This window comes from Dermacentor albipictus, chromosome 8 (assembly GCF_038994185.2).
Source record: "Dermacentor albipictus isolate Rhodes 1998 colony chromosome 8, USDA_Dalb.pri_finalv2, whole genome shotgun sequence".
NCBI classification, from domain to species: Eukaryota; Metazoa; Arthropoda; class Arachnida; order Ixodida; family Ixodidae; genus Dermacentor; species Dermacentor albipictus.
The window spans coordinates 82,359,502-82,384,242 of NC_091828.1; the positions used below are offsets into that span (position 1 = coordinate 82,359,502).

General features: G+C 47.5%; 1 protein-coding gene across 2 annotated transcripts in view; it reads left to right on the forward strand.

Annotated features, from left to right (window-relative positions):
- Window positions 1-24,741, forward strand: part of LOC135898644 (DNA-dependent protein kinase catalytic subunit-like) — a 193,693-nt gene that overhangs the window by 139,231 nt on the left and 29,721 nt on the right. For both annotated transcript variants that reach the window (XM_070523647.1, XM_070523648.1), the window contains exons 73-79: window positions 1,828-1,921; window positions 2,178-2,310; window positions 2,767-2,905; window positions 8,195-8,358; window positions 9,533-9,674; window positions 14,018-14,178; window positions 23,279-23,401. In XM_070523647.1, the coding sequence (XP_070379748.1) occupies window positions 1,828-1,921; window positions 2,178-2,310; window positions 2,767-2,905; window positions 8,195-8,358; window positions 9,533-9,674; window positions 14,018-14,178; window positions 23,279-23,401 (956 nt within the window). The remainder of the gene's footprint in view (window positions 1-1,827; window positions 1,922-2,177; window positions 2,311-2,766; window positions 2,906-8,194; window positions 8,359-9,532; window positions 9,675-14,017; window positions 14,179-23,278; window positions 23,402-24,741) is intronic.

Genomic DNA, 24,741 nt, shown 5'->3' on the forward strand with positions numbered 1-24,741 from the left:
ATTTGCTCGCGCTGATGTGCGCATGTCTGAGGGTGGGGCCATGGAGCGGTGCGCCCAGTTCCCTGCAATGCCTCGAGCTGGCGCTTGCCTCCGTTTGCAGTGGCGAGCTGCGTGCTCAAGTGGCTTTAAATGCTTTGGCAGAGCACGCAGCAATGACTGCGCACAATATTGACGGGATGAAATCTAGTCTAATTGGCCAGGAAAGAAACTGGAAGTCACGTCTCCACTTAGAGTCTCTCGAGGTACAATCAAAAGAACACACGCTCACTCGAAATGAAGGAACCCTGGCCACGTCTTACGCGCAGTGCTTGCGCCGTATGCTAAAACCTATTTAAACAGGCACTTCAACCTTTTTCTCCCCATTGGGAACAAGGCTTCCGTATGGAAGCTGAAACACCTTGTCTTTTAATAAGTTTTACTTGGTCAGTGTACATCTTTCTTTGTCTTGTCTCATCCCAACCAGACAGGCTTCCGTTGAACTCTCGATTACACACTGCGGTTACATATGTTCCAATTGCCGGGACGTGTGAGAAGCACTCGGGGATCTTTGAATGCTATCGTGTTCCATTCTTAAAGGTAAAGCTTCAGCGCCCTCCAAATTTTTGTCAAAATCATTGCAGGGTGGATGAACATCTCATCACGTAAAACTAACACACAGCCACAAAATAAATACAAGGCAAGTCAGAATTACAAAAATATAAAGAACAAGAAAGAAGAATAAAGGCTACACAAAAGCTAAATCAAGTTAGGTGCTTTTCAAATAATGACAGTGAGTCCTGTGTTATGATGTTGTTGCTGAGGTTGCTCAGTCTGTAATGGTCCTAGGGAAATATGAATACTCAAAGCAGCCAACTCGAGTAGAAAATGCTGTAGTGGGGAGGTAATGACGGAGCCTCGGAAAATGAGCCCCTGCCCAAGCAGGTTGCTGCTTACATGTGGATGCTTGAAAAAGTCGGTGAGTGCCCAATGATTACTAATACCTAGGGGTGTGTGACAGTAGATTTCAAATCGAATATTAGAAAATTATCAAAAATTTAAGGCTTAAAAACTCGGTTAAGTGACTGTTATGGGAAGGCTGTGGTGATACATTGAATACCTGGATGAGAACAAATTTTTCTTCAGCCACAAAGCCCACTTTTCAAAGAACCTGTGTTGGTTTCCTTTGTAGGCTCATAATACATTCTGATAGATTCCAAATTTCCATTTCATCGGTCTGCCTCCACTTGGTTGGTTTCTGCAGGATTCATTTCGCACATCAATCAGCTCATGGAATGTTCCAGTGGGTGGATTTCAACGTAGACGTACGGTGCTTCTGTATATTTACATGGGGTTATAGAAGGTACCTTTCTAATATTCTGTGCTGGCAATAATTCAAGATGTCTGAGCTTTATGAAAGCTATTTCAGCTGCACACAGTAGGACAAAATGGGACAAATTTACAGTAGGACACCATGAAGATATAGTTCCATACCTGATGTCCTTGCGATCCTGATAGCCTCCCTAGTGTCTTTTTTTTTCACACCCTTTCTTTTTCATAAATACAAACAATTAACATACATTTTGTATAAGCAAGTAATCATGTGAGAGACAGTAAACACCAACCTAAAATTTGCAGTAAAAGTGGAGGTGCAGTTGCTGTACATGCACAATTGCATTTACCCTTAGGGGGGGCCAAGTTGGCCCCAAAAAGTTGGTACACCTTATTGGGGAACATTAATTTCATTAAAATTTTTTTTGGATCGCATTTACATTCTGTTGGCTAACTGCTTCTTTTACCTCCAATTGGGAGCAGTAGAAACTCAAATAAGTTTTGTCTTTTTGCCCACAGGTCACGATGCAGACAACCTGCTGTCAAGCTGGCGGTCACGGCTTCCCAGCAATGCAGACTCCGTCCTCCTCTGGAACGAGATTATCACCAACAGGTGGGTCGGCATAGTTGTCTTCGTCGTCGCTGTCGTCAACGACAACCACAAGAGCAACAACAACTGCAGGATGAGTGCCTCCAATCGCCCGTCTTCTGAATACCTTCTTTATTTGTTTTCATTTGTGCAAATAATGTTGTCTATCCCAGTGCTCTCCAATCAGTCTTCTGAAAAGCTTCTTGATTTGTCTTCATTTGTGCGTGTAATGTAAATGTCATGAATGCCACTCGAATCTCCTTTCTCGCTTGCTTAACAGGTGCTTCCTCATAAAATCACTCGGGCAACCTGTCCCCAAGGAGAAGGCGCTGCTCCTGAATGCCTTCGCCAATGCCATGTTACAGCAGGAGAATGTGCCAACTGCACTCAGGTCCGTCGTCGAAATCGAACAGGTGCGGTAAGCTGCTCTCGAACCGCGTGCCTTCACTTTAGCTTCATACTGCACCAGCCATGGTGATGCAGTGGCTCTGGCGTTCTGGTGCCGAGTGCAAGGCTGTTGGTTCAATTTACGCATGAACAGAATGCAGTTATGCTCGTATGCAGAGGTCTGGGTGAATGATAAAGAAACGCGCATGGTCAAAATTAATCTAGAGCTCTCCACACCACCATCTATTACAGCCTCAGTTGAGGGGGGGGGGGGCAGTGAAGAACGATCAATCCCCCCCCCCCTCTCCGCTTTTGACACCACTGGGAATGTCGAAATGTTCATTTGATTGAGGCCGTGTTGTTCAGGCTGTGGTGGCGTGACACCCAAAACCGGTGATTTGTTGCCTCGTAAACTGATACTGTGTAAATTTTTAAAAAGCTGGTGTCATTCGTGAGCAAATGTGTTCTTTGCCGTTTCACAGATGAGGCTTTCTGGGCAGCTTGGTGACTGGGCAGACTGGCGTTACGTGGAAACGTACTGCAAGATGCTCAGGAAGGCCTCGGAAAATGAGCCCCTGCCCAAGCAGGTTGCTGCTTACATGCGGATGCTTGAAAAAGTCGGTGAGTGCCCAACACCTCTAGGTACTAATACCTAAGGGTGTGTGAATACTGACCGTAGATTTCAAATAAAATATTAGAAAATTATCAAAGATTTAAGGCTCACAAACTTTTGCAAGAAAAGACAGCGCTACGCTTGCACGGGAGTCTCCTAGCATGACGTAACAAGAATGTAACAATTAAGTAAGCTATCAGTAGCATTGGTACACAAAAATCAAGATATACTGTGGGGTGTACTTTTATTAAAGACAAATCCAGATTAGTTATGCCAGCAGTGATGACAGATCAGTTCTAGTATATGAGGGACTGGGAAATGTTTTTTAGAGCGCTGCTCTTTGGCACCCGTTCCTGCGTTTAGCATCGACGTAACCGAGTGAATGCTGAACGTAGCGGGGAATGAAAGAAGGCAATAGCAAAGAGAGAGTGAGGAGCAAAGTGGTGGAGGAGGCTACAGTGAAAGCACGAGGCCGAAAGTGGTGGGTGAGTGTATGGCAAAAGGGTGAGGAGAAAAGCAGAAGATTACGATAGCGAATAGAGCATGAGAAGGAAAGCGGAGGAAGTCACCTCGAAGCACCACCATATGGCGCTCACGTCCATAAATCCGCGACAGCAATGGCATCGGCCGTCTGGGGGAAAAAAAGAAAGAACCAGAAAGCACGCACAGTGTTCACCGCAAGCATTTCCCGGTGAAGACTACAGTTGCATGAGCTTCAGTTGCCAGGGAGCAGCAACTGTATGGCCGGTCTATATATAAGGCTGCACATCACGTCTCTGCCAGTCAGTGTGGTGATCAGGGCGATGCCTCAATATATTGCGAAACGAAAACATGTATAGAGCTGCACTCAAATTAGGGAGTATCGTAATTGTCGGTGAATTTTTATCAACAGAATGTCTGTTGAATTGAATCAAGTGCTTTTTCCCCTTTGTCGTTATACTCTACCAAATACCAATGAGGTTCGCAGTTTAATAGTGGACCTTTGTTTTATGGCAATATTTTAATGCATAGAAAGTATTGCTTTTCAATTTTCCTCCACAATACAGAAGGAATTTCCCATCATTTGGCAGGTGGGTTAGCATCGAACCTTGTGATAGCGACTTTGTGCACAATAGCGATGAGCAGCGACTTCGAGCAACGAAACGTGCCTTTGCGCAAGCAGATCTGTCATTCTTGTTGCTCAATCACTCAAATCTGGGAATCTAGAATTCGTCACTCGTCGCCTGGAGGTGCTGTGAGTGACTGGTCAATACCACAAAACCAGAACTGGATTTACGTCAGTCAAGTACTACTTATTGTCGCACGGAACGAGCAAAGTACCAAATTTTGGAATGTGCATACAAGGATAAAATCCTACTGCAAGATCTGCAGAAACATTTTATTCTGCTCTTTAGAACAAAATATATGAAGTTAAATTGCTAAAGCATGCGTCACGACAGCTGCGGCATGTATCTGCTGCCCTCACACTGGCAGCACTGGGGAGACATTGCTCAAAGTCGTCACTGACGTGGGGTTCGACTTGTAGGTGACGCACCAACACAAAAACCATGTCCATCATGCTGCTTGTCACCGTCGCATGAGAACTCGCTTGCATTGGGCATTCATACTTTATCATAAGGCCAACCTGCGCCACAGACGATAAGGCAGACAGCGCATCAAGTGACTCGATCACCGTTCTGTGCTTATAGCCTTTATTGCTGCTCTGCGGGCCAACTGCGGTCAGTGCCGACGGTAAAGAGCAGGTGACTTTTCATTGTTAAGTTCGGCTTCGTTTGCCACTTGCCAATGATTTTCAAATCAGGAGGGTCAGGCCAAAATTGCGAGATGCCTCCCCACCCGCCCCTTCCCAGCCCTCGTTCCTTGCAAATATATGCAGCCGGACGGTCAGCACACTAGTCACATTACACTTTCGCGCCCACCGTGTAATTCTAAAGCTAGTCTGGTGACAGGTTGATAGAAGCTACAAAAAGATACCGATGCGTGTAGCAAGCAATTTGCGAGCTGGTTGGTCGACTTTCCGAGTGCCATGCGGCTTCTGCGAATAGAACTGCATCAATTCGGCACCAAACCGTAACTTTAGTCGCCGATGCAAGACGAAGCAACGCCGATTAGGCCTTATGGCCGAGGCAATGTGGCTGGGATGAAAATTTGCCACTGACGATGTGGTATACTTTAAACGAGCTGAAATTAAGCCCCCGTGGAATGCTTGCCGCTAATATGTTCGTATGAGTGGCTCATCAGTAATCAATCCCGAGATCACGCACACGGGTTTGATTGATAGCTGTCAAAGCAGTGCTAAGTTCGTCGCCACATATCCAATATTACAATCTGCGTGCCATTTTGGCAGCTATAATCGGCCCGATCTTGGCACATGTTTTTGCACTTTTCCAAAATATCCGTTGCGTTTATTGTCATTTCGTGCCAAGCTATCAGTTCGATCGGTTCTGTCGAACCTTGTGCCAACACAGGAGGTCCCAGCCAATGCTGCGGCATTTTTGCGTCTTGGCAGAAGCACTCACAGAGACCCAAGTCCACTACCACGTCAGCCGAGGCAGCGCGCTCGTTTTGCACCGAAAACAACAAAGTGAGGTGCTCACTTTCGCAGCATCGAGCATGCGGCACGTGTCACTGTGCGGGTCTCGGCGCTGAATATATACGAATGGAACATCTTAATGGGGCAGCGCAAAAAGACGATGACAGAAGGCAGGAACACACAGGACAGCGCTGTCGATCGTTCTACAGTTGTGTTCCTGCCTTCTGTCATCGTCTTTTTGCGCTGCCCCATCAAGATGTTCAACCAGTACCAACTCGCCCAAATGTCGATCCTTCTACAATATACGAATGGGTGAAAAACCACATAGTATATATTCTTTTCGCGAATCGAATTATTCGAACGCTCACTATTCAATTCGGTGATATTCGAGTTTTGCACAACCCTACTAATGTCAAAATGGCTAGCTTACTAACCATATATGTTTCGTTCTCCTCAATCATTTTTTATGATAATGCATGCTTCTACTTCTGTGCCAGTTTAACTGGATCTTTGATTATTCAGCCATGATGTTGAGGGTTTGGTTAAAACAACAAAGCAAAAATACCTGCTAGAATTTATTGTATTATTATTACTTTCTTTCTTTATTTTTTTCTTTAGCAAAGTGAATGGCCTCGGTAAGTTTTAACTTAAACGAGAGAGTTTACCCTCCATGGTTGCTTAGTGGCTTCAGTGTTGCGCTGTTAAGCACAAGGTTGCAGGATCAAATCCCGGCCACGGCGGCCGCATTTTGATGAGGATGAAATGCAAAAACACCCATGTACTTAGATCTAAATGCACATCAAAGAACCCCAGGTGGTTTAAATTAAACTACGGCAGGCCTCATAATCGGGTCGTGGTATTGGCATGTAAAACCCTATAATTTTACAGCAAAGCCGTATATGGCTAGGGTTCCGTGCATTTTTGTTCTCCGGGAACAGAAACTATCATCAGTGGCTCCTACCCCATAAGCATTCATACCCCCGTAAGCAAGCAAAAAAACGCAATGGCTCATAGCCCCATAAGGCAGAGGATACAAGCACTCAGCAAAGTGAAGCGAGCAGTGCCTAAATTCTTTCTAATCACACATACAACATACAAAACAGCATGTCGAAAATTGTCATCATCAATGGCTCATATCCTTGTAAGCAAGCAAAAAAACGCAATGACCCATAGTCCCATAAGGTTCAATTCTCGCTTCCGAACAAGGAACATAACCAGGTGCACTCAGTCACTCTCCGCTTGCTACAGACGAACTCGTACCCCAATTTTTGTCATATGAGCCAAATCGACCCGGACTACAACGAATCATTCACTTGTGCACAGCGCGGTGGACACATGAACTTGGGACTCATGTTGTGAGGATGTGCGACGCAAGCGTCCTATCTAAAGGACAAGAACACGGGGGACGATGCTCTTAGGAGCAGTGAGCTATACGAGACCAACTCTGAGCTGTCCAGAAGACTCGTGAGGCAGCGGACAACCTAGGACGCCCCATACCGACATGGGAGGTGCCCTCTACACCTTGATGTCAGGTGTCCTTCATGACGCTTTTCGGAAGTAAAGTTTGACCACCACCACTACCATAAGGTTCATGGCTGCTCACTTTGCGAGAATTAGCTGCGATGACACTACCTGCCCCTGTTGTCGTTGCCGGTGATTTCAATGTGGATGTGTCGGTACCGAAAAGGAAGCGGTTGACGCGTTCCGTGTTGAGACATTTCCTTTACGATGCCACACCGATCACCCAGCGGCACGTGTGCATCAATTTGACATTATCAAACAATGTGATTGCAGTTGCGAGTGAAATAATAACCACTGATAAAGACAATACATGAGTGTGCATACCTTTCGTCACGATCATCAGCAATCAAGACAATAAATTAGTTCGTACCTTTGTTGAAAATTATGTGTCACTTCCATGTCATGTGCTCTGTGTCGTGTTGACCAGCTTCGCTGGTCAACCACCTCCACAGAGTGGAATGGCTCATGATTTTTTTTATTTAGAATTGTCTGTTTTGTTCTTTGTTGTGTTGGAATGTAAAAAACTAACGTAAAAATGATATTAGAGCACATAAGCAAAGTAGAAATCTAACGTGCACCCGGATATTTTATTTTTTTTAGCAAAAGCGAGAAAAATGGGACAGTGTCTAATGTGTGCTGCACACTGGCGGCTGGTTTCTCAGTCAGCTTTGCCGCAGTATACGCCTGTTATGCGGTAAAGCATGCGAATGCCACAAAGGCAGTTTTAATTCGTGCCCTACTACCGCACAGGCAATTTATGACCCAATTTTCTCAGAGAAAAGAAAGGCGCGCGTTAGAATTGGGTTAGTACCGTAATCAGACATTGTGAGCTATGGTTATTGCTTCAAAATTCTCCTATAACAGGTTGAAAATAAGTGTTTTCTACGGGAGATGGCACGCCTTCGACACATTCGCTGTCTCCTAAGCTCTACCAAGACAGACTCCACCACTAGAGGATTCGCCCTGGGGTCACCACAGGGGTCAGGCGTGTGCTTGCCGATTGCTCCAGTTTGCATTATCTGGTGAAGGCAAATTTCAGGGTCAAAATAACAAAAGTTTAGGCCCATAGAAATGCATGGATGCCGGCCAGGATTTTCGGTCAGGATCAAATTTACGGAAATCTATTGTAGTAGTAGTATTCCTCAGTCAGTGTATTGCTGTTTAGTCTCATAAAAATTAGGAAGAGAACGAGGACCTTAGTGGATTCTGGAACTGCCTCACACATTGATGTTCTCTTTTGCAGATGCAGCTGCTGGAGGTATGGTGGTCGACATTGTGCACAGTGTGAAATACAAGATGCTGAGGGGACAGCTGATGTCTGGACTGTCATTAGTCCTGAGGGCTGGTGGACAGATGACTGAGGACCAGAAAGCAGCGCTGAAACTCTCCAACGATAACCAGGCCATTGTGAGTCTTTCCCTGTAACTTAGCCCTCACTTGATTAGGATTATTTATTTACTCTTTATTCAAACAGTCCTGCAGCACCACTATGGCATTATTGCAGATAAAAGGGGGCGGGGGGTGGGGGGGGGGGTACAAAAAAAATCATCCTTGTTGGAATTCACCAGTACAATAGGTACATTGTTCCAATTTTCAATGAAGCTGGAAAAACATGAACGCTCCAGTTGGCTTGTCCCAGAGTGATATGGGGGCATAACATGATATAGATGAATTTTGCACAATGGAGCATCACACCGATGGTGAAAATACATTGTTTAACAGATTATAATTTTGCCACCTGACTTCATGAGTTGCATGTTGTCCAAAGCACACTCTGGTCATTCATGAATGAAGTGAAGAGCTAAAACTGATCTGAAAACTTTAAGTTTAAAGAAAATTTGCATTACCATTCTGCAGTTTCTTGTTTAGAAAAAGATAAGCCATATTATGTGAAGAGAAAAGCTGAAACATGGTATGTTCACGCAGCATGTATAAGTTCTAGAATGGAACATTAATGCTACAGGTCATCATCTCTTTTGAATTACTATGCTTTTTGCTAGTGCATCAAGTCAGGTCCACTTACTTTTTGCAAATGTGGCCACAGAGCTTGCTTCTGTAAAGCTTTTTGACCAATGTATTAACATTATCTTTTATTTTGATGCGACTTGCAAGTATTCCTCCTTCATATGTCTTACACTGCTGCCACTTCAAGGTTGATGTAGTGGAGGATGTGGAGCTGTCAAGTTACCAATAGCAGCTTTCACGTGCTGCTTTTCCATCTGTTTCTTGCATGAATAGTTTGCCATTGATTGATTGACGATTATCAGTGGAAGAACCTAGCTGCAATTTAATTCATTCTCGCTTTTCTGTTTCTTTGTTAAAATAATTTGAAATTGATTGATAATTAATCAATTTCAAACTATTTGCATGAGAACAGACGGAAAAGCAATGCATTAAAATTGCAGCTAGGTAGCTTCATAATAACTACATTGATTTATTGATCAATCAATCAGTAATATGTTAACACGTGAGGTGACAGCAACAAGTATAGGCAGTGACACCATGCTGAGATACTTGCAAGGCACTTTTAGGTGGTGTGCTTCCATTTGAGTTTGGGAGTAATCGCATTGAATCATTGCAGACGGCGCAGTCAGTCTGTGATGAGGCGCTCCATCAGCACCTTGCCGCCACTGCCGTGGAAGAGGCATCGCCGGAGCTGAAAGCTGACGCTCACCTGACCCTGGCAGTTTTCTGCAGCGGCATCTTGCAGGCAGAAGAAAGCGGTGAGTTCCCACCGCAGTGACGTAGCGGTTATGATATTCCGGTACTGAATGTGTGGCTGAAGGCTGTTTCCTTTTAACAAGTAGGCTTCACTCTGACAAACACAGAACACGGGAAACATTCTTGTACATTTAGTGACAATAAGAATAGGGAGAACTGAAAGGCTCAGTTCTTTTTTGTTGGCATCGGCCATATGTAGCTGACAAACTGCAAAGCTGGAGAAAGCATGGGAGAAACACTGTATTTTAAATTGAAATGTAGAAATTATGAGGAAAAGGGAAATAAATGCTAAAGAAAGGACAACCTTCCAGAGGTGAGAGTTGAACCCACAGCTTCCGCGTGATGCATGCGGTGGTCTGCCACTTGCGCCTGCCGCCACTGTACACCTTCTTTTTTTGCGTATGTGTGCTGGACGTTCCTTTCAACTGCAGACATCACGTAGTACATGATGTTAGAAGCATGCAACTGGCCAATAAGCCCTCGTATGTTAGCTCATGGCATAGAAGATGACATAGCTGGGGGCCCTCGCTATGCAATCAGTGAGACTATTAGGAGAGCTTAGGGGGCTCGAAATTTTTGGTCAGCAATTGTACAAAGCTCTCCAAATTTCTAGTGGCCCTCTAGTCTAAGTAGTTTTGAGGGAATAAAAGGCGTAAGGAGGCAGTTAGCATTATTTGTTCGTTTTTTAATGTGTCATATGTGTATAAATACAGTAAAGCTTTCTTTTTGGCCAGTGGTGTTTCTAATGTTTACGAAATCTCGTAATACTTGAGGGCATGCTAAGGGCATGGATTGGCATAGCCTCGCACCTTGGGCAACAAAGAAACAAAACTTAGTTGCCACCAGTATTCACAGTGCATTTAATTAGCAAAAAATTTAGTCTCAAAATCAGAATTTCGCAGCTTAATCTGAGTTCTATTTTACATGTGCTTGTCCTTAGTTTCTAGATGTATGTCTTTCATACATTTGCATTCATGCTTTAAGTGTAAGGCAGGGTTTTTTTTTTTTGCTCTTCTTACAGATTCCTGCGACAGATTGTTTTATTAAAGGCCAAATCCAAAAAATTTTCACTTTGACTTAATTCATTATAGATGTGTATATTACTGTTGAAGCAATCTTGGCAATCATGCAGGGCTGGTAATGGTCTAATCGTCCTATTAGCAGCCTTTAAATAGAGTCAACTTCTGTTAATTCGACCATGAGGGCACCAATGAAATTGATCCAATTATGCCATTGGTCGAATTATATAACATGCAGAAGAAAGTCTCAGTTTTGCCCGAAACGCGAAGCAACAATTGGGATAGCAAGTGTGGGGTTCTCAACCGTGCTCTTGGGACAAAGGAACGACAACACAGTAGTGCAAACAATCACAAGGGCATTTATTGCACCTTTCATAGACGAGTTGCTATCCACGAAACATGCCGATGGGTGCGCGACAAATCGCAAAAGTACGACTCACCTCGACCGCATAGCAAGCAAATGTGTTTGCCCCATGCTGGACACCAACGCCTGGTCGTTCATGCATACGGTCATGAGAATGGTGGTGCGTTCAAACAGTTGTGTTCGTCCATTCTGGGGTAGGCCTCACGAGACGGTCTTGCAGAAGCATGGATCGGCAAACGCACAGAATGTCCGCGCCGCTTGCCGATCCCGAGCCAAAGAGGAAGAGCCTTCTCCTTTTTGCACCCAAGTAACCCCGCCATTAGGGGTTGTAAGCAGAGCAACACTCGCGCCATCTCTTGTACTACCGACCATACTGCATACCAACCGCCGCAGTAAAGCCACATGGCGAAGCCGGATTACAGGAGACGGGAGCTATGCAGGAAAACAACATATCAGGGGGCGTAGAGAGTCTCGCGTCCCCACACAAGTTATTAGACAGCAGTACAAAGTAAGGTTAGTCCTTTTATCAGCTGCGTCAACTGCTTCAAACGTTTGCTTGCTAACTAAATTAACAAGCATGTTGTCATGTGCACTCAGGAAAACGCGAACACGTCTCACTCTATGACTGTGCACGCTCGCTATCACAACACTGGCATGAGAAAGGGAAGCAGCAGCAGCAGCAAGCGAATAGTCCTTTGTGCTGCGATTTGCTTCACTGTGAACTAAGCAAGGCTAACACAGCACGCACAAGGCCACCAGTCCTCAGCACACCGAGACACTGTACCTACCGCTGATCACTTTCAAAATAGGGCCTGTGGGGCCAGGCCATACGCAGCCTGTACGCAGGGAACCCCATATGCAAGGTTCTATTCCCCTGGTGCTCATACGCGGATGTTACCGCACTTGGGCTTTATACGGAACATCACAGCGATGCCGACGGCAGGAATTCGCCTGAAGTGTCCATATAATTGCTGTCGCAATAAAAGAAATGCCAGAACACACTGCAGATTCATTTAGCAGTAATTGCCCGATTCTAACACGCCCCTAAATCAAACACATACACGCTTTCTATGTGTCCAAAGTACAAAACTAACGTAGAAATGACATGAAAGCTCCCAAGTACAGGTATAAATCTAACGCGTGCCCAGTTTTTAGCAACAAAAATGGGCAAGAGTCTAATGTGTGTTGCACTGTGGCAGCTAGTTTTCTAAAGTCAGCTTCGTCGCACTACACTTGTGATACATGGTGAAGCACTTGAGCGCCATAAATGTGGTTTTGTTTTCGTATTCGATTGCACTGCACAGGCGATTTCTGGCCCATTTATCATGGAAAAAGAAGGTGCACATTTGAATCGGGTAAATATCGTAATCACACATTCCGAGCTCCTGTTATATCTTGAAAATCTTTCTAGGGCAGGCTGAAAATAGGCATTTTTGATGGGAGAAGATGTGTGGTTCAACGCCTTCAGTGTACCCTAAGCTCCACCAAGACATGGTGCCACTAAAGGGGTTGCAGTTGGGGTCACCACACGGGTCAGGCACCTGCATGTTGACGGGTCAAGTTCAATTTATGTGGCGAATTTTAATTTCAGGATCGAAGTATTGAAAGTTTAGGCCCATAGAAATGGATGGCCACCTGCTGGGACCTTCAGTCGGGATAAAGTGAACCAAAAAATGGAATTAACTGGAGACAAATCAATAAACGTCTACTTTAGTAACTAAGCAGACTCGTGCACCTGGTGGTTAGTGGATAGGACGTAAGTCCCGGCCCGGCGCCTTGCCTCTGAGATTTTTCACCACGCCGTGGAGCAGCCACTGGTGGTGCCCAATCTCAGAGGTCATACCAAGAACCCATGAGTTCTGGATCATGTATCACTTCCATTGAACAGTAATGGCAGCATCCTTTCTTTTTAATTATGGTATCAAGAAATATTTTCTTTCACAAGTTTTATATGCCGCATCAAAGCATATTTCAAAAATCACATTTTGTGTGTAGGCTGTTCTTTCCCTTCACTATCGGAAACCGCGTTTCTTACATGGTCCAACATTTTGTTTCAGTTGGCCTTCAGATACGCTTCTTTAAAACTAGTTAGCCTAAAAGAATGAACGTAAAATTTGGACACCCGGCGAAGAGAAGGAACAGTTAGGTGGCGTATTTGTCCCTTCTCTTCTTTGGTGTCCAAGTGTCACATTAGCGCTGTTAGTCTAAATATGACCAACATACTAGCGCAATCCTGCACTCTGCTTTTAGAAATAAGTGTAACTGCGCATCAAGGGCGACTGTGTTACTGACATCCCGGTGCTCTTTACACTTTCTAAGGTGCGCTGTCTTGGTATGACTCTGTAATAATGTGCATTTTAGGTTTTCTGGTGAGGTACTGAAAGTGAAAAAAAGAGGTTTGTCACTAATATCTGCAGCATCAAGTAAAAGCAACAATGCACCTGTATGTCACTGTGCAGGCATGTAATGCTTGCGCACGCATGTGCATGTTTGAGTTGTGTGAAAAATAAACAGCTGTCCTTTACTGCTTGTTACTGCTGTCGTTTACTGCTTGCTAAGCCATCCAAGCTCTCCCATCAAACAGCAAACAAACCCGCATTCTTATGGATGTTAAGGACATGATTAGACATTCTTGCTCTTTTTTTTTTTTTTCGTCTGTGCACTAAAAAGACATGCATTCAGCATTATTGTGCATGTAACTGTGTCCACAACAAACAAGTCTGCTTATGAGTAACCTGAAACAAGTTTATGAAATTTTTTTCTTTTATGATTTCCCTGTTTGTTTTTTAACCTGTAATCAAAGACCGGTTAGACTATGCAAGTGAACTGAACATTGTTCCTTGTCCCCATAATAGACATCGTATTCGAAACAAGATCAACGAATGTTGAAGGGAATTTAACACTGCATGCGGCACTCAATTTACCTGATGTCTCTTTTTCCAATGCACATTGTTGACACAAGGCGAGCCAAGTCTGAGACGGCGCGACGAGTGCCCGCAAATCCTGGTGGATGCTGTACTGACCGCCATGCGACTGGGTCACGGCCAAGCACCCGACATGTTTCCCCAACTCCTGCAGTTACTACAGCATCATCCGTCCTGCGGGGAGGCCTTCATTGCGCAGGTGAGCACTGCTGCATTGACTTGCATAGATCGAGTCGGTGCATCTGTGCAAGGAGAGCTCGGCATACGGCCACAGCCAAGCCAAGCAAAGTGCCAGCGGACCAATGTCATTGCGCTATGCGGGCCATGGCTTCCACCTGTGCCATGATAACGGCAGTTCTTGCCACAAAACACTGGTACATTGAATTGCCAGGCAATGAGAGGCCAAGTAACTGTAATTATCCTAACTGCAGTTACCGTATAGACACGTGCAAGCGCCGCTTCTTTTCACAATTTTGACAAGGTGCGGCCTTCGCACAGGACCGAACCTTTTGGTCAAAATGGTGCCAGCGCAGCCGGTGACTTGTGCATACCCTGGATTCCTCAGATGTACCAGTGCATCTGAAATCAACACGCAGCGGTCACCATCTAGCAGTGGCTTGCAGAAGTGCACAGCATGCAAAAATTCACCAGTGCACACAGGCGGCATTGGGGCGCTGAGCACAATAGCTTCTCCGTTGGAATTTCTTTTAAAGCAAATTTGGGCTGCCAAGTTGGGCATGTGGCTAAGTGAGCTCCTCACATGAGTCTGTACGATAAAAGGCCCAAAAGTAACTTTGCTAAGTTTGTCCATCCGTGCAATGACAGCAATGGCCGTCATTATAGCTTATCAGGCTTTCATCAAGCCACCTTCTAATCTTTAATTTCATCTTTGCCATAGAGCAAATAAAATTAAAACTTCACCCGCCGCTTCTGCTGGACTTCGAACTCACATCCTAAAGCGACGTCTACTTCGGAGCAGGACACTTTAATCACTGGACTATTATGAATCATTTGCACTTGGTAATTTGTACGAGGTATCATGCCCTCGCAGGGACTCTGAGAGGAGAGGCGTCTGTGCATGTATTTCAGAGGTCACAACACACAATGCTGTAGCAGACGACAATGACATTGTGCATAGCAAAGATGTTGTTCTTCAGAAGATGCCGATGTTCACTATTGCTGTTGCAGCAAACGAGTTGAGAGTGACAAGAATTATTCTAATATTCTGATCCTTTTGCAGATTTTTGCCTGTTGCGTTTCTAAATTTTTTTGATGCATGAATTACAAGACCTTCTTGGTAGGCCCTTTCTTTCCTCAACGTGTGCTGCAGGTTGCATAACCAGGGATCCAGGCGTCAGTGGCTTTTCCAAATCTGCCACTGGCTTGTTTGCGCTCAAATTTTTGTCTACAGAAGGCATTTTTCAGAGCTTTCTCTTTATTATCACATTTGGAAGCAGTGATCACTTGTTTTGTGCCAAGTGAACCATGATTGCACTTCTTCTGCCTACAAAGCAGGATTAATATTGTCTCAGTGAACGTAACAGTGTTGCTGCCAACCACTGTTAGAAGAAAAACTTGGTACATACTCTGCTACAACAGCAGAAAAATAAGCTAGTATCTGGTTTTGACCGCTTATGGGTAGCACATATATAAGCTGATCTAAAGATCTTGTTTCTTCCAGACTTCGCCTTTTATGGTCAAACTGACCAAAGCGCCTCAACTCTGGCAACCTTCAGGTAGCATACAAGGGTAATATTGGAGTGAATTTTCTTTACCTTCTCTTGTTACTTTCGTGGCACAGAGTGCCTCCAAGCTGGCGTAACCAGCTTACTTGGTAGAGAAAACTTTGCTTCAGCTGTCGCCGTTTCTCCTCTTCCATCAGAGATGGGACGCCATAGACGTTGAACTTGGAGAATAGACTTTATGTACACATTATATACATTGACAGCCATTTACAGTGGGTCCGACGTATCAACTCGACATAGCCGATAGTACATAGCACCGTTCGTACGTCAAGACCCTTGGGTTACACTGGGACCGGCGCCTTAACTCGGCAGAGCCGAAAGTGCAGAGCACCTTTCTTGCGCCCGGAACGCCTGTGAGCGGTCGGGAGCCAGGCTTTAAACCTTCGGTTGCCCCTCCCGAATCCCCTCACGGCAAATCACGACACCCCAGTGACCTGATTGGGTCAACTGGGCTGTCACTCATTGGGCACTCTCTCTCTCACCCTCTCCCTGCGTTCCTCGGAACATTCAGAGAGATAGAGGGAGAGAAAGTAACCACCAAACAACAAATAAACAAATAACATCCCAACCGTTTCGCCTCCGCGACATATTGGCCTCGAGCTCCACCACTGGAAAAGCTAGCGCCACCGTCGGCGTGACGTGCTAGGAGGGATCACGTGGACAGAGCGGCCGCGTCGGCTGCTTCGGGTGCGCCGAAGCGAGCTGAAAACGAGAGTTTAAATTCCTTCGTACGCTACGGTCCTCATTCAGTGGCGATATTTTCCCGCTTCGAGTGTCTCCTTTACAACGCTTGAAAGCATTACAATAGGTAGTGGCTACCTTTGAAGGCGCGCAACATGGTAGGCTACTGCTCGGTGCCGCAATGCCGGACGTACGTAACGGAGGCCGGTGTCAGCCTTATTCACACGTAGCCGCAGGACAAGAAGCTGCGTGAAGCTTGGCTCGCGAAACATAAAACCGGCAAACAGTCATCGGCTACAACTCGGGTATGCAGCAAGCACAGACCCGAGCAAGATTTCTGCTACGGCGCCGGGTCTGTGATGTTCGGAAAGCGCGCACTGAGACGCTCGCCCGAGTCCGCTGCCCGAGTAATGTCATGACGGTTTGGTCTATGAACTCGTCGATGCTATAGATACTGGCAAGTTCAGTGGAGTGGAAAGGGAGCGGTAAGAAGCACATTAAAAAAAGCATGGCGTATGGTCATGTTTGTGTTATGAATTAATGCACTAGATTACAAAAAAGGAGCAGCGGGAAATCGCACGCTGAGAACACCGATAAACATACAGTGCGACGCAACTCTAGAAATGATATTGAAAGGTAAAAGAATTTAGAAGATAAAAAAAAATATTGAATCGTCGCGACGGCACATAAGTCCCTGTAGGAGTCGAAGTCTCTACAATGAAAATATTTTTTGAGCAGGTCTGGTAGCGCCCACGCAACAATAGTTGCTTGTATACTCTCAAACGCTCATATTCTGCGGCCTAACGCTCATGGCACGGTGCGAAAACGGGCACGCGGCGAAAGCGAAATAGTGCGCGGACAAGCATGCAGACGCGCAGTCGGTCGCTGCGAATCTGTGCGATCGCTGCATTGAGGCTTCATTCTATTACGCTAAATTTAGTTATAGGAACACTATAAGAACATATTTCACATAGTTCGCTCTTAGCGTTTACCTACCTTTCACGCAAGAAGCCTGTTCGGGAGATTCCATCGCGGCGACCGCGCGCAGTGGCGTTCACTGTACGTATTCGGTAAAGAGATAGCGTCTGTAAACGATTGTGCGCTTTCAGTTTGCCCAAGATAATTATTTAGACAGTGAAAAACTTCTCTCGTTTCGAAAGTACTTAGAGAAATGTTCGGAAGAGCTCGCGCGTGGTGTTTTCACTGAGCGCTGACAGCAACACCTATGAGGAGCGCGCCGCGTGATCCCTCATACTACGCCAGCGAGGCGCTTCCGATAGAGGGCGACTCCGTAACTCCTCGCCGCCAATATGGAAAAGTCTCCCGACACTTTGAAAAACACTTACGGGGAACGTCCACCTGCGTCGCCCCGTCCTCGCGCCTTAACTAATCCCATCGCGCACTGCGTGCCGCAAAGGACACCCCTGCCGACGTGCGCCCGCTGATTCACAATGCCGTCTTGTGCATTGTTCGTCTCGTCCGGCGGGCCCGTAAAGCTAAGTGCACCGATGGATTTGTCTCGGTGGCGCCAGCCTACCTTTCAAGAGACTGCGCGTCGGGTCACCGATCCCTCGGGTTTTAAGCTACCGCTTTGTACCTCCCCGGCATGACCATTGACGCCCTAACGACGCTTTGCCTGCACGCGTGACAGGTTAAAATGTCCCGACGCGTCGGCACGGGCTATCTGCCGTCAAAGAGCGTCTCCCGACTCATTACCAAAGCGCCCGGCTGGCTTTACTCTTGGCTAAGCCCGAAAACGGCGACCTCCCCCAATTCTAGGAAGGGAAATGACCTCTCAGCGTCCATGCCGTTTGGCAACATCCTTTACACGTCCTCCCTAAGATTCATGTACACGCTCAAATGCGGGTACCTGAATACTAACAAAACAAAAAGGATGGTGCAAAGAAAGTAAAACAAATGTTACGCTTTCGGCACTAGGATTTCTCTGTCCCTGCCCGGGCGGCCTGAGCTAGCATCGCTCCTCAACAACCGAGCCCCTCTGCGCTAACACAGAATGCAAGCGCACAATGGTCACACACTAACTCTACCTGAACGAAAGGCCGTACAGGCATATAAAATGCACAAGCACTAACGAATTAAAAAGAACAAAACAATAACAAACACCGAACATGGCTCATGCACAGCATCGCGAGTAACAGTGTCACTATAATGACCGCACACACAAAACCAAAAAAACACACGCAACGGAACGACAAGAACTCCTTGAACGCATGCAATAATGCGACAGGAAAACGCTTATTTCACTGAAGAGCACCGTTCATCGCACAGTTCTCTTCTATAGTTCAGTACTTCTGCACGTCACTCTTTTCCGCGCGAGTGTTCACTGCATAGTCCTCCCGTATCTTATCTCCCTCGGAAACACCGCTGCCTTCACCCAAGCATACCTTCAACTATGCCATAAGCATCCTACACCTTAAACTAACGTGAAACATAGGTGGAGTGGAAACCCCCCCACAGCTCCTACTTAGCCGCCGGGGTCGAATGGGTGCTCCCCGCAGCGTGTACGGGTGATCTCGCGGCGCACGCTGCGACAAACCGTCTGTTCGGAAACGACGTTTTCTTCGCGCCACGACCGCTTCGAAAAACTCATGCTCCCCATCGGCCTGAGCGCACCTGGATTCAGTGCTACGATAGAAACCGCCTGACCAGCCCTGCACGCTCACCCTTTCGGAGGCATCGAGAATCGAGCCGAGACCTCGGTTGGTTCGCACATGGTGCCCTCGTCTGCTTTTCTCAACACTGCAGCTGTCGCCACGTGAACACTGACGGCGGCGCTTAATTTCAGCGCGGCCGTCACTTGTGTTTCGTGAATGGGAGCACAACCATCGCTTGGTCCAGTCATAAATTGAGGATCTTCGAGCGGTACTACATTTAGCTCTACTCTCCGAGAGCTCACCGTGATCCCATCGTGTTTCTGGCCACCACGCGCCTCACGACGACGCTCCACAACGTCGCCATCAGTGGAAACCATTCCACCTGGGGTCTTCTCTTCTCTTGGGACATCTAGTACTTTCACCAGAGTGACGTCGGCCATTGCCAGAACCTGATCGACCGCTGATGAGCCCACAAACGATGTAGCTGCTGGCTGCTGCTTTTCTGCAACCTCAGTACATGCCTGCATCGCAACCGCAGCGCCGCCGCACTCTCGGTTAACACAGCTATCAGACCCGAATTCGGAAACACTCGATACACCTGGCTCTCCCTCCTTGATCTCCTGACCGGATTTCTCGTCGTCGGGTGGGCCGCTTAGCGACACTTCGGGATTAACCCCGTCACCCTCTCTCGACAACTCAGCCGTACCCGACTGTCGCCGCTGCGCCTCCGCAAGCGAAGCTGAAACGGTAGCCTGCGCGGCTGCACCGCACTCCCCAGAAAGGCACGCCACTGGCTTCTCGCGGACTACGTCGGACGCAAACTCCTCATTTGCCCTCGCAGCTCCTGTGTCCGATGGAACGCCTTCGAGTTCTGGCTGGGCGCCGTCTGCCTTTTGGTCTCTGATTTTCACTACCCCTTTCAAATCGCGCTCGGCTTTAAGCAATTGCCATGCTTCCTCTGACAGCAGGCAATCGGTCCGTTCCGTGAGCTTGTCTGTTAACGCACACAACACCGGCACCGCCTCTTTTACGTTTGCGAAAACGCCACATTCGCGGGACATTGTTAACGGGACCACCGCGAGCTTTGCCCTCACCTTATCTCCGAAGGCGGAGGTTAGGCTGATCGTTCCGTGCGCCTGTACGATCGCTTGCGGAACTACGCTCTCGCGCAACACTGTAATTTCTGCTCCCGTGTCCAAAATTGCGTCGATATTCCTATCCTTACATTCTAGAACCACGGGAATGAGGTCGCTGTGCCCGGCTGCTGGCTCTCCTATCGCCACGTGCGCCGACAAATTATCGCTCTTAGTACTCGGAACGTTCGATGTTTGCTGCCCCTGACCCAGGGGGCAATTCCATTTCATATGCCCACTAGCCCCGCACGCGAAGCAGCCTCTAAACTTTGGTTTTGTCTCCGCGCCTTGACATTTCCCGCCGCCGCGACTACTTTGCGGTACGCCTGGCTTAACACTCTGGCCTTGCGACTCTGCCGTCGTTTGTTTCAGCTGCTTCCCTGCGCTGTTTTTGCCTTGCGCCTCCTCGAATGTCCGCAGTAGCGCGGCTAGGTCCGGTGCCTTTAGCCACGTTTTCCCTTCCTGCAGCGTGACGTACCTGAGTGCGTCATCTGACAGGTTTTTCTTCAATTGGTCTGCAACCAACAGTTTAACGAGCTCCTCAAACGTCGACACGCCTCTCGAGTCAAGGTAGAAGTGCAGGTAGCTTTGAAGGCGAGTTGCATAAGGTCTCCACCCTTCGTCCATGCGCTTTCCTGACCCCAAGAACCTTTTGAGGTATTCTCCTGCGGAAAGTTTGAGCTCGTCAAGTACTGTTTCCTTGATTTTCGGATAATCCTTGTGTTCCGCCGGGCTGAGCCTCGTGGACAAAAACGGAACCTTCTCCGCCACCAACGGGAAAACAATCTGTCCCCAATACCCCCTCGGCACTTCATACGCCGTCAGGGCGCTCTCAACCGACTCAAACCACACCGGAGCCTCGGCCTCTGACGGAAATTTGGGAAGCACCCCAGCGAGACACTTAGCATAGCGTCTCAGCTCACTGCAGCGATCCTGCACACCGAACGCGTGCCCGCTTTCCCGTGAGCTCCCACTTCCATTCTGCCTCAGTCGCGCAAGCTCCACCTCCAACTCAAGCACCCGGCGCCGATCCGCGAGGGCTCTGAGGTCCATTTCCCTCTGGCTCTCTGATGCGACAGACCCCTCTGAGTGGTCGTCGACATTCTCGGCTTCCGATTCACTCATCGTGGGCTGATTTCTCCTGTCGGGGTTCAAGTGACCGAACCTCGTTTTCATACGCTACAGTACGACCAGGCAGCGGTACCCCCGAGGTGTAAGAACGAGAGGACTCACCACTTGCTGAGATGCTGCTGGTCGCTGCTGCCATGCCTTGCCCGTTGCGGAGTCGGCACCGTCGGTCGCACCAAAGTTCCAATGTCCTCACGGGACCTTGCCCGAAGTGGAGACGGCCAGGAATCGTCGATGCCCTTGGATTGACGGCTTGCTTCGCCTCAGCTGCGGATTTTCTTGCCCAGGCCGAAGTTCGATGTCGTTGCCAAGTTGCTTCTTGCAGTCTTCGGCGAACTTCCTCGCTGTCTGCGACGCCTCAGTCGGAATGCAGAGCGTTCCTTGTCGTCGACTGTTTCGATCCTGTCCAGACTGCGCCAGTGAATTTTCTTTACCTTCTCTTCTTACTTTCGTGGCACAGAGTGCCTCCAAGCTGGCGTAACCAGCTTACTTGGTAGAGAAAACTTTGCTTCAGCTGTCGTCGTTTCTCCTCTTCCATCAGAGATGGGACGCCATAGACGTTGCACTTGGAGATAGACTTTATGTACACATTATATACATTGACAGCTATTTACAGTGGGTCTGACGTATCAACTCGACATAGCCGATAGTACATAGCACCGTTCGTACGTCAAGACCCTTGGGTTACACTGGGACCGGCGCCTTAACTCGGCAGAGCCGAAAGTGCAGAGCACCTTTCTTGCGCCCGGAACGCCTGTGAGCGGTCGGGAGCCAGGCTTTAAACCTTCGGTTGCCCCTCCCGAATCCCCTCACGGCAAATCACGACACCCCAGTGACCTGATTGGGTCAACTGGGCTGTCACTCATTGGGCACTCTCTCTCTCACCCTCTCCCTGCGTTCCTCGGAACATTCAGAGAGATAGAGGGAGAGAAAGTAACCACCAAACAACAAATAAACAAATAACATCCCAACCGTTTCGCCTCCGCGACATATATGGAAAAGTCTCCCGACACTTTGAAAAACACTTACGGGGAACGTCCACCTGCGTCGCCCCGTCCTCGCGCCTTAACTAATCCCATCGCGCACTGCGTGCCGCAAAGGACACCCCTGCCGACGTGCGCCCGCTGATTCACAATGCCGTCTTGTGCATTGTTCGTCTCGTCCGGCGGGCCCGTAAAGCTAAGTGCACCGATGGATTTGTCTCGGTGGCGCCAGCCTACCTTTCAAGAGACTGCGCGTCGGGTCACCGATCCCTCTGGTTTTAAGCTGCCGCTTTGTACCCCCCCGGCATGACCATTGACGCCCTAACGACGCTTTGCCTGCACGCGTGACAGGTTAAAATGTCCCGACGCGTCGGCGCGGGCTATCTGCCGTCAAAGAGCGTCTCCCGACTCATTACCAAAGCGCCCGGCTGGCTTTACTCTCGGCTAAGCCCGAAAACGGCGACCTCAACCAATTCTAGGAAGGGAAATGACCTCTCAGCGTCCATGCCGTTTGGCAACATCCTTTACAATTGGTCAGCTGCTTACTCCCAACTTCATGTTCTCTAAGTGACACCTGTGGTTAGAAGAATATTCACATCTGCCGCCAAGGCCTGAGTGGCGCTAACTAACACTGCCCGGGCTAGGTCTAATGCACATCGACAAATGCCCAAGAAAGTGTACAGAAGGAGATTCGCTCTTGTAGCTTAATTGAGGGGGCATCGCATGTGTTACGCGAAAGTTCTGGGTTTAACTTGCACCAGCAAGAATGTGTCATTTCTCCCAGTTTAGTGCCACCCCCCCCTCTCGCCATTTTCTTTGTCATTAAACCAATTTTAGGATCGTCATAAACTTGATCCTCACTCATATTTCATTATGCATTTCAATTAAGCAGAATGGTTCATTTCCTTTAGGCCTTTCTTGACTTCATTGTCTGTTGAGTTGGTGTGGTTTGCTGTAAAGAAAGAAAAATGGCCCCTTGGTGTCCTGATTCTCTTTACTCATCTCTTCTACCAGTGCTCCAAGGTGCCTTGCTGGATGTTTCTGCGTTGGATCAACCAGATTCTTGCCCTTCTTGACAAGCAAGTGGGACCATTCCTCTTTGACATCGTCGACAGCGTGGCCCATCACTACCCTAATGTAAGATGGCGTAGGGCCTAGCCTAATGGATCGGCTGTGTCAGCACATTTTACCTTGCGGAAATAGCGGCTGCTGTTATTTAGTATAGCCTGCTAGAGGTTTTGGCACCTTAAGGCTGTTCAACCTCTTCAGGCACTCTGTGCATAATTGTCCATGCCAACATAGTGCATAGAAAGCAAGGACACTAATAAAAATGACAATATTTAAAACATGTTGCATACACCTAGAAGCACTTATTATTGGGCATGTGCTGCAAGTTTGAATAACGAAAGAGAAAACAAGTCATCTACCCTGGTGTAGAACATGCCTACAAAGTGGGTTTCCCAGAAAGTACATTAGCAGTGTAGTTATTGTACAGGTTAGGCAAAGGTTGCCTTGAATAGCATGAACTGAATGCTATTAACTCTCAAGTTGTCAAGATGTGCTTGTAGTCAATTTGCACAAAATGAAGCAAGTCTGCAACCTCATACAGTGTAACCACGGTTATAAATCCCCCGATTTTACGGCATCCCAGGTTTTATGACAGATTAGTGCAGTCCTGGGGGAATCCCCATAGAGGCAATGCATTAAAAACCTTGATTATGTGACGTGAGATTACGCATGTCCCGTCTCGTACCACGTCCTGTGCGAAACTTCTAACTCAATAGTGGACACTTGAGAAGTGCCGCCAGCTTTTGACAGCTTCCTCACAGCACTGTCCCCTCCTTCAGAAAGGGGAGAATGCCCTTTCGCATGCAGAAAGCTGCAACAGGTTTTCGAGCTGCCTGTTTCCCTCGCATTCACTGCCCTCTCATCGTTCATTTCCCTTTCCCCTCTCCAAATCGCTCAACCGCCACCTGCCTTTGCCCCTTCGTAGAAGTCTGACTGCGTTTTCGCTCTCTCTCAGCGTTTTCTCTCAGCAGCACCTGCTCCCTTCACTAGACGCATTGATATATAGGGCCAACGGTGTTTTTGGCCCCGTGCCAAGCTCGCTATTTTTGTGCAGTGCCAAGAGCACTGTAGACCATATGCTTCGACGCATCCTTTGCCAAGTCCCACGAAAGGGAAACTATCTCCGAAAGTTATCGCCCAAGAATACTGCCTTAGCCTGTATGGAAAGCACGAAAACATGTGCGAAAAAGCACGAATTAGCCACCGGAAGGCATGCAGACCGTATCGGACACACTTGTTAATGCACGCAGTTCAGCGCTTTGTTAACGCGCGAACACACAAGACTTCTCATGCATCTGTTGTTGGGTTTCTGGTGCCGTGCGGGTCATGGTATCATGTCGACAGTGCTGGTTGCCACCTCGGATGAGGGCAACGCCTCAGATGCTGCCGTGCTTGTGCCCGTGTTTGCA